The sequence below is a fragment of the Trachinotus anak genome, unplaced genomic scaffold (assembly GCF_046630095.1).
Source record: "Trachinotus anak isolate AG129_WGS33_773 ecotype Australia unplaced genomic scaffold, CSIRO_AGI_Tana_v1 ptg000021l, whole genome shotgun sequence".
Classification (NCBI taxonomy): domain Eukaryota; kingdom Metazoa; phylum Chordata; class Actinopteri; order Carangiformes; family Carangidae; genus Trachinotus; species Trachinotus anak.
In genome coordinates, this window is record NW_027273872.1 from 22,393,065 (window position 1) to 22,408,460 (window position 15,396).

Sequence of the window (15,396 nt, forward strand, 5' to 3'; positions counted from 1 at the left end):
CTAATGAATTCTCTTTGAAAATGGAGCCTATCAAAAAGACATGTTTTTCTCCTCATTACCTTGTCATTCACGACACTCTTTCCATCCCAAGCCCAGCCGCGCTTTGTGAAGTAATTGACAGTGGCAAACTCAATCAAAGCAGAGAAGACAAAGGCGTAGCAGACAGCGATGAACCAGTCCATGGCAGTGGCATAAGCAACCTTGGGAAGGGAGTTCCTCGCACTTATACTCAAGGTTGTCATTGTGAGAACAGTGGTTACACCTGGAGATACAAAAAGAAAACAGCTTTTCATGTGGTAATTATCATGAGGAAAGAGTTCTTTTATATGATACAGATACAGCAAATACATCACAAATAAAATGACGTCAAACCAATGAATCACTTTTACTTATTTTACTTATTGCATGTGGCCACTCTTTTCTTCTCAAAGCTACTGTTTTACTGTGTCATTAGTGTCCTTTGTGCCTTCACAATATAAGGTTACTATTAGCCTACTCTACCCAAATAACCACTGACCTTCAGTAATGCTTTAACTGTTTGGTAGGTTTGAGTTTGTTAGCCCAGTTTATTCTTGACTTCTGTACCTCTTTTTTCTTTCAGCTGACCATTCTTAGGTCATTGTTATTAGTTCCACTTGGCTTACAAACAGCAGCTTGTCCAACTGGATTGAAAAAGCGCTGAAGCCTGTAGAAATGTCTCCTCTTTTTTTCTTTATCCTATTTTCTCCTGCACCCGCCATTTGTCATCAAATTTCAACACTTCGCTCCTCTCCTCCCCCATGCTGACAGAGGCTGGGATGTATTCCGTGTCCCATCATGTGTGTTCAGATCACACATTTATAACACTCGGCTTAAATTACATTAGTGTCGTTGGGAATTGTGGTGTTTCAATAACATACAGGTTTATTGCCTAAAAATAAATAAATAAACAGACAAATAAAAAAGAAGAAGAATGTGGTCATGGATGATAAAAGTCATATACTTACCAAACACAGTCCTAGCTGGCACCGATTCTCTGTTCAACCAGAAAGACACTTGGGAAAGAATGACGGTCATGATGCATGGGAGGTACGTCTGGATGACAAAGTAGCCAATCTTCCTCTTCAGATGGAAATGAGCCGTCATCACTGTGTATTCACCTGTGGACACAAGAATCAGGCTCAGTTTAAAGCAGCACCACTACAGCTGCTTCTGTTACCAATTATACTTTGGTATTTAAGTACTTGAGTACTGTTTCAGATCACTGTAAGAGAATATTCGACTGATCTAGTGGTGCACTCCAACTGTATCACGTCATCAGACTCGTGAAGAACAGTTCAAAAAAATGGATCAAAATTGATGCAGCAGAATCAGAGGTATCATCTCTTTTATTCCTTGTGAAAACCTGGAGCAACTCTATGGCGCACATGGAAAACGTAGCCCGGAGCCTCCAGCCTCAAGCAGATATGAGGAGGGGGCTACAGCGGTCTGGTAAGATCAGCCCCAACCAACGCCGCCTCAGGTGACATCACTTACAGCAGTTTATCAGATTTATTGCAGCTCTCTCCTGGGGGCACAAATACAACTTTTTTTTTCACAAACGATTAAAAAAAAAGGATCATATGAGTGATGTACTAGTATATGTTGTATTATTTTTAAAAATACTAATGCATTAATATGTAAGAACGATTATAATAATGTAGCTGGCTGAATTAGAGATATTTTTAAGGGGAAGTTTAATGTATCACAATGCATCATATTTATAAACTAATTATGCTTTATACTTGAAATATTAATAAGTAATAAAGATTAGGAAAACAATATGTAACAATATGCTTAAACAGCATTCACACATAACTAGTAATTGTAGCTGTAAATTAAATATAGTAAAATAAAAAGTGCAACATTTCCTCTGAATTGTTGTGAAGTAGAAGTATAAAGTATCATGATATGAAGATACTTCAGTTAAGTGTAAAATTGGTGGAGCTCTTCTTTAAGGTTTTTTTTTAATAAACAGATGTACAGTATATAGAGTTGTTAGCCTTTTTCACCCTAGTTAAACTTTTGGTATTGTGTAAATGGGACAATTTCCCAGCTCTAATACTCATACACATATTTACAACTCCACTACTTCATGAATAATATTTTTTTACAAGAACAGTAAAAATAGCATCCTTAGTCTAGTTTTCATAAAATCAATAACATGTTATCATCTATTTTACACCTCACTGTCTTTGTCACACTAAAACATGGCAACTTACCGGCTAAATATTAAAATTTGGTTTCCTCTGGTTTCTTGTTTTGTCATGTAGATGTTATTCATGATTCAAATCATTTACAAAATATTGATAAAATGAATATGTAAAAGTAAAGTGAAGTCAACGATGGCTGTGTGAATGTGTCTGAACACTGGCACTGCTGCATCGCTCTGACCCACTCCTGCTGCACAGGGAGAGGTGACCAGAGAAGATTGCTCTATAATAGTCAAATAAATATACAAGTGCAACCCACAATCTTCCATGATGCCCATATTTACATCAGTAAAAATTATATTATATATATATATTATTATAATAAGCCAGGGCAGTCTTAGACATAGATTAGACAACATACAGCTGTCAACAATACATATTTGTCCTAATAATCCATCCGTACACGGAAAAGTAGGCAGCATGATTTCCTAGCCACCGACCAAAGCCTAATAGCTGACAAGGCCGTGAAACAGTGCCAATGCTGCAGTAGCAGGCAGGCCAAATGGAAGATATCTCAAAGAGAAGCCAAGATTAGACATGAGAAGAAAAAGATGTGTTACCCATGGCAACAGAACAGAGAAACATAGCTCATTTCCTGCGATTCTGAAATGAAGGCCTTGATACACACTGCCACTTGGCAAGAGGAAAGTCCTTTTCAGCAGTGGGAAGGGGGGAGGGGGTGTCAATTCCAAGGACTAATCCCAAAAGATTTTTTTTATAGAAGTGTAGTTGTATTGCCTGCATTTCTAGCAGTTATGTGAGGACTAATTCTCTCTCTGTCACCATACACACAAACACACACACACTAACTCAGGCACTGGGATTCAGGGGAATTGAGTACACGCTCAGCACCCTATGGAGCTCTATATCTTCTGTAATTTAATTTGCATGCCAGCCCCGTTGCCTGTGTTGTGGATGGGGTAGGAGGACGTACAAGCAACGAATCCACTGGAAGTGGCTGAATTTTCTCCAGAGAAGCCTGTGATCGCTTCACCGGGAGGAAAGACAGTAATTATAGCATGAAGATGGTAATCGCATCATGTATCCTACAGATGTAGGAAACAAGGTTCCCTGCTAACACCACAGGAATACCTCACTTGTTCAGGACACGTTGTGTGGTGTTAACTGACCGTCACGGGCACAGACAACAACCAGAAAACAACCTTTGCAAATGGAGACTTAATGGGAATTTATAACACAGAGACACCTGTATTAATTGCTGCTGAATTTAATCCAGTTTTATGTTCTTTTATATAAATTACCTACCTGAAACTAAAATCAAAGAGTTTACTTGTAAATACAGCATTGTTTGAAGGGATACATTTAAGGGGAACTAAAGCGCTGTACTTCCATAAAGTTGGTGGGCTTGCAGGAGACACATTTAAAAAAGAATGGTTACAGTTGGTGCAGCAATCAGGAGATATCCTGACATCTTGCACCTAATATGAGTCAAGCTACAAAGACCCTTGCTCCCACCAACAAGTCCCCCAACCCACACATCCATATAAGTTGTTTGTCCCTACTCTCTGATATGACCCATAGGAATGTTTCAGATTGTTTGATATGATTCAAACTAACCCTTTTACGATGTGACAAATGTTTGAGCAGTGGTTCCCAACCTGTGGGCCACAGCCCCCTTGCGGACTGTAAAGTCTCTCCAGATGGGCTGACAAATCATTTGCAAAAAACAGCACACTTTTGGTGAAAAAAAATTAATTATAAAAATAAAAATATCCATCCATCTATTATCTATACTGCTTATCCATACAGTGGGAGGGCTGGAGCCAGTCCCAGCTGACATTGGGCGAGGGCGGGGTACACCCTGGATGGGACGCCAGTCTATCACAGGACTGACATATAGAGACAAATAACCATTCATGCTCACATTCACACCTACATACTTGGAGGGAACCAGTGCAGACAAGGGGAGAACATGCAAACTGCACACAGAAAAGCCCCAAATAAAAATATAAATAACATTAAATGCTTTTGAATGAAATGATCACTAAGATCATTATAAATGTTTAAACCCTTTCACTATCATTATCAAAAAGTTTAAGAACGTATAATTTGGCCTCCCTATTTTTATAGGCTCAGATGTGGGTCGCCAACATTTTTGAGCTTTTTCAGTGGCCCATGGTTGGAAAAGGTTAGGAGCCCCTCTGTTAAAGACAAAGATAAAAAATGGGGCTGTCAAACTATTATTTTTTCTTAATCTTGATTAATTGCTGAATTTCAATAATGAATCGCGATTAATTGCATGTTCACATGATTAAAATTCTATTATTTTGCATTTCAGAACTGTTTTCTCTTGCTTGATGAATGTAATGTGATGTAATTATGAAGATGTCTGATAATGTATTTATCTGTAGACGAGCTCTGGGTAAGTTATATTTTTATTTTCCAACTCATTTGATCTTCACCAATGATCAGGCGTTGGATTTAAACTCTCCCAACAAGCCCCTTTATGCAGACCAGAACCATCCCCCTTTGCTCCCGTAGACATGACTTGCCATGAAGTATCTTTCTCTGCCATTTAATCTTGCACCTTAATTAGATATTATCTGTTTCATAATCTGTGTTTTTACACTGTTTATGTTTATGCAGTTAAGTTTGCCTCGCCTTGTCTTGCCTAGTGACAAAGCCACAGTATTATCAGTGTTTTAGCACCTTTCAGCTTATTGTTTTAGTCTTCTGCCCACAACTCTACCATTTTCTTTCACTCTCATCTCTCATAGGATTGTTTGTGGCTGCAGCAGGCAGCCGTTCCCAGTGAAACAGATACTGTACACTACTTGCTCAGCAACAAATGACAAACTTAGTGGAACATTTAGCAGCTAAAGAGCCAAATATTTGCCTCCGGAGTTGTTGGAGAGCAAAAGCTGAAAAGACAGTGAATATTGTATTTACATTTACCAGCTGGCCAGGAACATGATTTCAAATTAGTTCTAATGTTATTCTATATCTGCTGCATGTGTAAAATATGCAACTGTTTGTTCATCATATCAACTTCAAAGATGCTAATACAGTATGTGTTATGTTTACAGTTTCTTTCCACACAGCCAAAACAAGCAGTTATTTCAGGTTTTTAAGACAGGCTTTACATAACTATACTCAATTTATAAATATACATATACACTGAAATATACACAAATACAATTACACACTGTGTATGAAGTAAAACATTATTACATCCAGTTCAGTTCACTCTTGGAATTTTATATGTGATGCAGTTACACATAAAAATGTTTTCAGCTACAAACAAAAACAAGTGAGAATCACAGCAACTACCACTTGTAAGTGCTTTAAAGTGACACGTCGAACACAACTATGTGACAAATAAATGTATGGCTCAGTGGTGGGGTTTTTTGTAACAGTGTGTTGGTATGTTCACGGGCTTATGCAAGATGTCCGTCCCTGTGAAGCCTGAGAGCACATTCATTCGTGCCAAATGACCTAGTTTGCAAGTACGCTACACCAAACACTGACACACTAGTAATGAATGATTAATTTAAAGTCAGCCAATCAGATAATGTGGAGTGACTAGATAAACAAGAGAAGCAGTCACTTGCAGGCATGCTGCCTTCTACCAAAGCATCATACAGCACTTAACCTAGATAGGAGCATTTAGTGCATGAAAGGATATTCTTACTCAATGAAATTGAAGCAGGGATTCCCTTGATAGTGGAAGTCAGTCACTGGGGAAATACTGTATACTGGTAATTGATACCTAAAGGGAGTAGTGGTGAAGCACTTGGCTCAGGGATGCCGTTATTAAGTCTGTTTTTCTATGGGAGATACTCTTTTTTTTCTAGATGCAAATTCAAATTGTAACACAAAATCATAGTTATAATTTTAAACCTGTTTACACCATCTGCATTTGAATTCAGAGCTGATTTTAGATTTTAGATGATTAATAAAATTCTGATAATAGTATAAAGATCCTATTAATGCTACAGGAATAACACACGCATTTCAATAAATCTGGTCTTTGATTGTCATACAAGATTTGACTCTTTTTCGTTGCTTTCACCCACACGATCCTGAAATACCTCGAAACATCAGCATAAAAAGTTCCAGGAATGAAAACTGGAGCAGCTTGTGAGAAAAGCAGGACTCACTGTGCATGCTGGTGCATGTAAAGAAGACATCTATCTCCTCGGCGCTGCTCTTGCAAACCACCCACTCCTCCCTCGACTTTACAGTTAAAGTCTGGAGGTGATAACCCTGAGGTCAATATCGTCCACCGGGAACAAACTTCTCAAACTGTTTCATGACCATCAAAAGTAACTCATTCTTTAGATTTTTTTGTAAACATTCATACTCATAATTCATATGATCAGATTTTCTTCCCTTAAATATCTACACCAGTGAACAACAGCAAGCTCCAAGTTTCTGCAAGATGATTTTCATACCAACACAAACTAAGAAAACTGGCTGCCTGAAATAAAAACATGTTCATCAAACTAAAAATATACAATTTTGCACATTATGCATGTACCATTAACCAAAATGGACAAAAAAAAAGAAAAAAAAGCAGACTAGTAATTATAGCACACCTACACATTTCTCCCCATTATTGTGATCACTGCTATCATCACCCTGCAAGAGCTGTATTTCAAAAAGCTTCCTCCATCACATTTTCCTCAGCGAAGTAGTATTACTAAAATTAGATCAGTGCTGTCGCTCAGTGACACACAGAATCGTAGATGCTTTCAGGTTTCTCATCTACCACAACACCTTTTTTTTTACTTGATTTAAACAACAAACGATGGCATTGTTCCAGGCTGTGAGTTAGTATTTTTACCATTAATGTTTTTATTTTTTTGGTAAGGTTAACCAGGCAGCCTTAATACAACCAATCGGTTATTGAAATTATTTCTTATTATTATTTCTACTTGATCCTTGCTACAACCCAGACCACCTTAAATAGGTCTGTGTTTCCCTTTACATGCTAAAGATAGCTGAGGTTTTACAGTCATTGTCTCTATGAGCACCATAGCAGATTAAATTAGAAGACTAGTATTTTAAATAAAAATGTTTCACGCTTGTGCACCCTTAAAATTAGACAGCAACCTTTCATCACAGGTTGATTATGTCTGTGAGTTGTGAGCAGTTTCATCCCAAGATGACTTAAGGGACTTTCTCCTCCAAACTTCTGCTTATTTGATTAACTGTTGGAGGGCTGAAATCTCACAAGAAAAAGGCAAAGGTTAAATGAGAGAAGAAAAAAAAAAAGAAACAAATATGCGCATCAGAGTAATGTTTTTTCTTTCCTGGATCTTTCAAAACCACTGTTTTGAATCACATCCGAAGCTCCTGTATCTCTCATGTGTCTTTTTAAAGCTTGCTTGTTAAGCCCTTTGTGACTTCTGTTTTGAAAAGTGCTATATAAATGCTTTATGATTAGTTTATGCTTATGTCACCATGGCAACGTGCATTGTTACCATGCCAACACGTGCTGTGATGAAATTGTGTGTCTCGTGAAATGTGCCTCATCTGTCAGGTGTATTTTGAGGTCCTCTGGGGGTTCAGTCACAAGTCCTCAGTTATTCTTACTCCTTACACTCACATTATTATTGACATATATAATAATGACAAATCACATCTTTTCAGTGTTCACAGGCTATTAACCACTTACAGCACAACATTGTCCCCTTCTGCTGTAACAGTTACCCAACCACATCCACAGCCATCACATCTCACTGCACTGATGTGGCGGCCTATTTAAAGACCACCTTGTTGGTTCACATTCACTCTGCGCTGACGTGTGCTTGCTTCTGTTACTGCTGCTCCACTCCACCCAGCCTCCACCTGCTTCAGTTCTGCTCTGTTTGTACGCGCCCAGGAGGGCATTTATTTCTAAGTTAATAACCACTGGGGGATTATTTGCAATGGTCCCTGCATGTTATTTATCACTGTGCTGCATATTTCCTTCTGTTACACTGTGTTGCCACAGCAGGGAGCCTTCCCAAGAGGAGAACCATATTGCAGAGACAATTTGTGTTTCCATTTAAATTTGTTATGTGACGTGATAGTTGCCGACAGAATTGCACTAAAAATGAACAACACAAGGTGGATGACAAATTCCTTCTCCTGAGCAGGAAAGATCTCACATATTAAACATCTGTCTTATTTCCGGTGCTGTAAAGTCCTTTCAAATCTTAACACATCTTTGAACCCGACTTTTTTTCCAGTCGCTTCAATACTTATTTACCATTTACTTACTAACCATTTCCTCTTCTACACTTACGCAATGCTCAGAAAACCAGAAGACAAGAACACATTGCACTGCAGTCTGGTGCTCCCTGTTCGTGGTGCTCCCTGCACTGATTACAAAGTTTATTTCTGACTTCGAAGACATTACATGGGCTTCATCACTGATTTGATTACTGCCTTCATATAATCTCCAGTCACTGTGTGTCAGATTCCTTGTCACTCCCAGCATGTGAAAGGAAACAGCTGCCAACCAGCTCTCATCTAGAAGAAGCCTGCTGGCCTCACAATGCCTCAGTATTCAAACTCACTTATTTAACACAGTCGAGAACCAGTTTTTGATCTTGTCTTTCAAATCACTTTTCTGCCCTGCCCACTTCCTGGGCAGTAATAGTGTCATTCTCATCTTCAGACACACAGAAACACGTATTGTCTCATGCTGTATATGCACACACAAGATCTGGCCCCGTTTCTTGGCATCTGTGTTAGTGTGTTGGCATGAAATGTGTTGCTTCTATTTTTAGGCCTCACTATGTCTTTCTTTTATACTACAGCCTATTTTTGTAAGTGTTTGTGTTCTTTGTTTCCTGTATTCACTTTGTGGACAATGTGCTTGTTAAAAGTGTTTTATAAATAAATATAACTTGACAGCTGATTGTCTTGGATAGAGCACATTTCTACTTGAAATAGGTAGAGCAGACGGTTAGTCCCCTTAGTTACTGTTGCTATAGCGTCACATGGCCCAGCTTCTGTTATGGCACATATGACGTTTATGACAATAGTGACGGATTTAGCTTTTAAAATTCTTGGTTATTTTTCAAACAATGGCTCCTTGATTTCGCACACATATAAGAAGACAGAAGGAGGCTTCTCATTTCTAGCTGGTGACTGTGGAGTTAGACAGCTGCTGATGGAATAACAGCTGTAGCTGGCTATTCAATTAAACTAACATTAGCTTAACGTTAATGAGTTGCCAGAAACTACCACCTCCATCTGATTCATTTTAAAACTAGAAATTCTGTCAAAAGGTGAAGAGTGTGCCCGTAATGGCTACATTAAAGGGGCTATTTGTTGTATTTGTTTTCTCTGCCACCGCACGTGGTTTCTTGTCAGGAGTGGGTGGTGGTGACATGTCACAAGACAAGAGCTTCAGTCATCGTTGTGTTTACAAGACAAGAGGTTATAATCCGCCCTCTGAGCAGTGCTACATCTTCTGGGCAGATTGGAGGCTACAGTGGGTCACTAATAGAAAATGATGAGAGGGACATTTATATGTAGACGCCGTTTCCGCCCATTGCTGCAATACGAAAATGTCGCTGCCATATTGGACCGGGAAAGACTGCCCTGTAAACAAACAGGAATAACAGGAGAAGCTCTGGTTTTTCTGGATGAGAAGCACCATACCATTTACATTTCTCAACCAATTTCAATGAATTTGAATTGAATGAATTTATATTCAATGGTTTATGATATGTGGAGTAAAAATAAAAGTTTGGTTTTCTTCTCGATAGTTTAGACTGTAATCACTGTTTTCCACAAGGAGGAGTGTGTATCAGTGTTAGGTTTATATGAACTGGATTACATGAACTGAATTGTCATAACATATATATATATATATATATACATATAAATATATATATATACACACACACATACATACATATATACATATACACACACACACACACACACAGAAAGGACCTCCAACAAAGAAAGAAACAAGACGACAGTACAGACGGACAGGTCATGGGGACTCCTGGCTGGACCGTCAAAACATCAAAAAAAATGTACCAGCTCCATCAGTGACATTTCTGTGACTGTGGTCCCTGCTAATAAGTCCAGAGCAGTTTTTTCCCAGTCCAACCGTGGAGCCATTACTGGTGACTAATGTCGCTATCAGTAGCTGGCTAACTGTCAGAATTGCTAAGGAGCATGTCACTGCAATGCTAATGTGGGCTAATGATTGTGGTTAGTTTTTTTTATTTGTTGGCTCTTGTTTACCAATTAAGGGGCTCCATCCTTTGGAGGACGTGATCTGCGTGGCCTTCGTAGCTGTTTCTGTAGCTGTTAGCTTCTGTTCGCTGTAGCTGCGAAAGCTGAGCTGAAATGGATGGAGGATTACCGCTTTGCATCACCAGCTGTGCCCGTCCTGTCATCCAGCCGCAATTCTGTTGCCTGGCTACACTTTTTTTTTTTTAACATAAATTTGAAGTTTTAAGGCCCTTGGTTTTTTAACAGTTGAACCATTAGCCTTCAAAATGGGACAGCCTAGTCGCATTTTGAAGGCTGAAGGAAGCAGCTCCTGAATTGAGACACAGCTAATATCTGTTCAGTTTCATAAAACACTAACATTTTTTAAAAATCAGCCTTCCAAAAAATGTTTTCAGTTCATCTCCATATATGTTTGAGAACTTTTTATCTCCTGCCTTTTGCTTCAAGTCCGTGTTTTAAAACTCTAGACATAACCAGAGTTAATTATCCTGCCCACTAATGAGCTTGTCACTGTTGGATTCACTTGCTAATGTCTCCTGCAGGTCCATTTGAGTGAAATGCCCCATTTTCAATGCACACCGAGTCATTCACTTTGTGGGCTGAAAACATAGATTTTCTTTGTCATTTCATGCGTCACTGCCCTTTTGTGAGACACTCCTGTGTCTTTGGGCACCAACAGAAGACACTTAAATCACTGGAGAACACAGCAGCCGCTCTCTTCTCCTGGCGCTCCTCTGTCAGTGTTTCTGCTGCAACAGACAGATGCGCTGCCGTATGTTTGGTTCAGCATCAGCATCTCTCGTCTGTTTTTATTGACATCCGTTTAAAGCCCATCCAAAGAAAGTGCACTGCATTTGAACGCAGCAGCAGCTCACCTGTCATGCTGCATTTGGGTCTCCGGGCCATGCTAAATGCAGATTAACAAAATACAGAACAGAGCAGGGCATTCAAGATGCATGAATGCCAAATCCCTGTTTTGTTGAATCTTTGTCATGCAGAGGAAGCCAGAACCAATGTTTCTCTGTATTTTTCAAGCCAAATAAAGTGAGTAACAAAAAGACAAAACTTTCACAAGCGTTTCACAGAAAGCTACGCCCGCCTCCTGCATGTAGGAGGTGGACAAGTTCAACATCCACCCAAACAAAATCTTCACAGTTTGATTTTCGCACTGAAACTGTTTGGAACTGAGATAATAGCGATATTTCAGATCCTCGTCCCACAAAATTAACCAGTTTTCAGATTAGTGGTTTGTTTGCACAGGTTTCCTCACTATAGAGTGCATAAGAAACAGCTATTAAATAACCACTTTTTTCTGTCCACCAGCCAGCAACTATCTAGAAAGACCCAGACTATTTTAGTCATAGTGGCGTAATTTACAGTATTTGAAAATTCTGGCTTTTCAAATTTACTGGAGAGTGCTGAGGTGGAGAAGTCACAGGGTGAATTTATTTCCCTGTAGACTTCTACTAGATCTCCACAAACGCTTACCTGTACTTGACTTGATAGTTTCTTGTCCGACTGTTTGTCCGAGCAGGTCGTACTGGTTCAGACGGGAGCTTTCTCCTTCCACTACCACAGAGTCTGAGGCATTTCGAGTCCAAGCATAAGTCACTTCTGAGATTGTGTAGGCATCTAAAAAAAGAGAGAAGAGGATAAAGCCAGAGGGGATAAATCTGGGGCAGCTGCAGCTATTGATGATTTTTCGAGAAATTATTTCAGTGACCCAAATGAAAAGCCCCCACTACATTGTGTTTGATACTGGGTTTCTAGAAGAAAAGGAGAGTGTAGAGAGAAAAAAAAATCTCTCAGTGGTTGAAGATGAGAAATGCCAACAAGCAATCGATGCATAGTGACATTTGGCTTTTTCAATCAGTCACAGCATACACTGAATATGAATTTTGAAAGCTTATCTGCTAACCTAAGAATGACTGATGAGACAGAAAAACAGATTTTTCCCTCAATATATTCAGTTATTGAAATATGCTGCCAATCATGTCATGCTACAGATTGTTTTATTGTTGCAACAGGGTAGTAAATGCACATAGAGATTAATGTAAACACTGGAGGTCACCACATAAATGCATTCATTCATTTACTGAATGTGAGAAGTCAAGGCATTTCAGACATGACCTGCCATGTACGGATGCTCTGATATTTAACAATACTTTCTTTTTAAACAAATATCTTAAAAGCAGCTTAAAGCAAATATTCTTCATCCAAATGTAAAGAAGCCATGGCAATAGGTCTGAGATATAAACTGATTTATTATTATCATTATTATTATTTATTATTAAATTCACAAAATAAAAATATTTGGATGAATTTAGTTGGTTGATTAGGTCCCACTGACATTTCCACTCAGTCTTTTATCTGTCATTCTCTATCTGTTTAATTGCTGATGCATGTTTTGTTAAAACTTGTAGGGCCACTGCCAGAAAACTGAGCCATGCATTCCAGCTTCACTCAGTTCTTGGGCTGATCTCTTGCCAAAGAACCAGTGAGGAGAAAAAAAAAAGAGAAAATAGCATTTTACTTAAAGTTCCCTCAGGCGCTATCATCATCAGAGTTACTCACAGCTGCCAAATTTTAGTGGACAGGAATGAAAGTCCATGGGGAAATCCTCCAGATGCATTGGGCACTCTGCATGCACAGTTAACCTGCATCCAATTCACAGAAAATTAAGGAGACTTTGCAAATGCATGAAAAGTAAACAGCACAGATTAAGCACGGTCTCAAAAAAAGGAAAAAAGAAAAGAAAAACCTCACAAGCCTCATGCACTATTCAAGATGCTTCCCATCTGTAATGCCTTGAGACAAAAATAATTCATCTTAACTGTAATCAGCAGAGCAAAGTAAACAAGGTACTGCAGAGACCAGCACAAATCAAGACTAGTGTGTGACTGTGGTGAGATTGCAGATCAGCTCTGTGATAAGAAACTGCATCATATGTACTGTTCAAAGCATTATTCAGCCTCTGCAAAACTATCTTTCAATATTTTATCTTTCAAATGGAGTTTCTTGAAATGCATGATGACAGAAAGATGCTTCGTTGCAAAAAAAAAACAGAAGAATGCATTTGAACAAACAAACAGGATTCACTGTCACTACTGGATGTATTTCTCTAAGACTGTCACATACTTAGGCAATTTATATTTTCCATTCAAGTCAGTTATTAAAAGAATAGTTCCACATTTGGGAAATAGGCTCATTTGATTGATTGTCAGCTGATACACTCTAATGTCTGTACACTAACAGCCGGTCAGCTTATCTTAGCACAAAGACAGGAAACAGGGGGAAACAGCTAGCCTGGTTGTGTCTTAACATAATTAAGCTCATTAATTAACACACTGTATCTCATTTGTTTAATCTGTGCAAAAACTGAAGTGTGAAAACACAGTGTGGTTTTATGGGGTTTGATCTGCCGGTGGTAGCTTCATATTTAGCGTACAGACATCAATCAAAGTGAATAAGTGTATTTCCCAAAATGTCTCAAACGTAAATACAACTTTACTTTTACTACAACTTTTTCTCAGGACACGTTTCTGCTTGAATTACCTCATGGTGTACAGCAGCGTGCCATCATCTTTGATCCTCAGCAGTTTATTAGGCATGGTCATGTTATGAGCCACTGACTTTTTCCCATTGTGGAAGAAGGTGTCTGGAGTCCAGATCTTACTCGCCATCAGGTTGTTGAGGGGCAAAATATTCATCGGCCCGTGAAATTTCAACCTCTCATCCTTCCAGCTTTGCCGGAAAAAAACATCTATGGTGTACTCCTATGGGAAGAGGAGATGAATGTATTAAACTCTACGGCTTAACAGTTTTTGCTTCTACTATAAATCTATTTTCATGTTTCAGCTTTCATGTGAATGAAAATGAATCCCATTCCTTCTCAAACTAAGGAAATAAAACGGACTCCACTTTCCACCACCGTATTATATGGGCGCCTACAAGCAGCAGTTCTTCACGACTGACTTCACCTGCCACTTTAAAGCCTGGGCACCGTGCGGCTCTCTCTATTTGTCAAAGCTCCATCAAGGTGAGGCCTGTGGTCTCCGTGCCCCACACAGCTCTCTGAGCTGGTGTTTTCCTAAGCTGGCTCTGAGGCCAAGACAACCCCTTGACCTACAATCCTCTGTTGTCAAAAGAAACCACACGAGGAAGGATTTAGGGCAGAAATCAGTGCACTGTGAAATGTGTGTACGTGAGAGAGTGTGTGTGTGCGATTCACACACAGCAAGTGAGAGTGAGAGATAAATTCCTCCAGAGTATTTTTTTTGTTGACAGAGTTGAGAAACCTTTGACATTTTGATCTCAGGGCACTGAAACAGTCCATCAAAACCAAGACCAATGAAATTCTTTTAGGGTGTAAGAGGATCATTGTTATTTATTATATAATCTGGTCTTGCTTTAATAGTTTCCTTATGATGATATTTAACCCACCACAGTAATGTCTGAGATCTGGGAACATGGCTACAACAAATGTGACAAAATGGGAAATTAGACAAACAGACTGTTGAGCTAACGAATCTAAAACATTTCTGAAGTGAAAATGTTAAGTAGAGTAAATGTAGGTCAGAGTTGAAGCTGGAGGATGGAGGATGGTCTATAATAATTAAAATAGATAGTTTGTGTAAAATCTTATCATTACCTATGTTTTTCTATTCAGATGATTGGCTAACCTGGGCATTTGTTTAAAGGATAAATTAGATTTGTTATTGTCAAAAAAATAAAAAAAATAAAATAAAAACCTGTGTAGCTTAAACCTGTCAGAGCTCTAAATTTGCCAAAACATTGTCACACACAGCACGCTGCTGTTATAAATACTCACTGGATGTTATATATGTTTAAGTAACATTACAATGGCCAGCTGTTTTGGAAATTACCTTTATCTTTAAAAAAAAAAAATAAGAAAAATTTTAAGAAAAAAAATAAATATTTACTATATATATGACAT

General features: G+C 38.7%; 1 protein-coding gene across 2 annotated transcripts in view; it reads right to left on the reverse strand.

The window, feature by feature from the left end:
• Positions 1–15,396, reverse strand: part of LOC139605909 (gamma-aminobutyric acid receptor subunit alpha-2) — a 32,223-nt gene that overhangs the window by 5,007 nt on the left and 11,820 nt on the right. For both annotated transcript variants that reach the window (XM_071457789.1, XM_071457790.1), the window contains exons 5-9: positions 13,995–14,215; positions 13,014–13,096; positions 11,928–12,071; positions 987–1,139; positions 60–262 (exon numbers count right to left, since the gene is read on the reverse strand). In XM_071457789.1, coding sequence (XP_071313890.1) covers positions 60–262; positions 987–1,139; positions 11,928–12,071; positions 13,014–13,096; positions 13,995–14,215 — 804 coding nt within the window. The remainder of the gene's footprint in view (positions 1–59; positions 263–986; positions 1,140–11,927; positions 12,072–13,013; positions 13,097–13,994; positions 14,216–15,396) is intronic.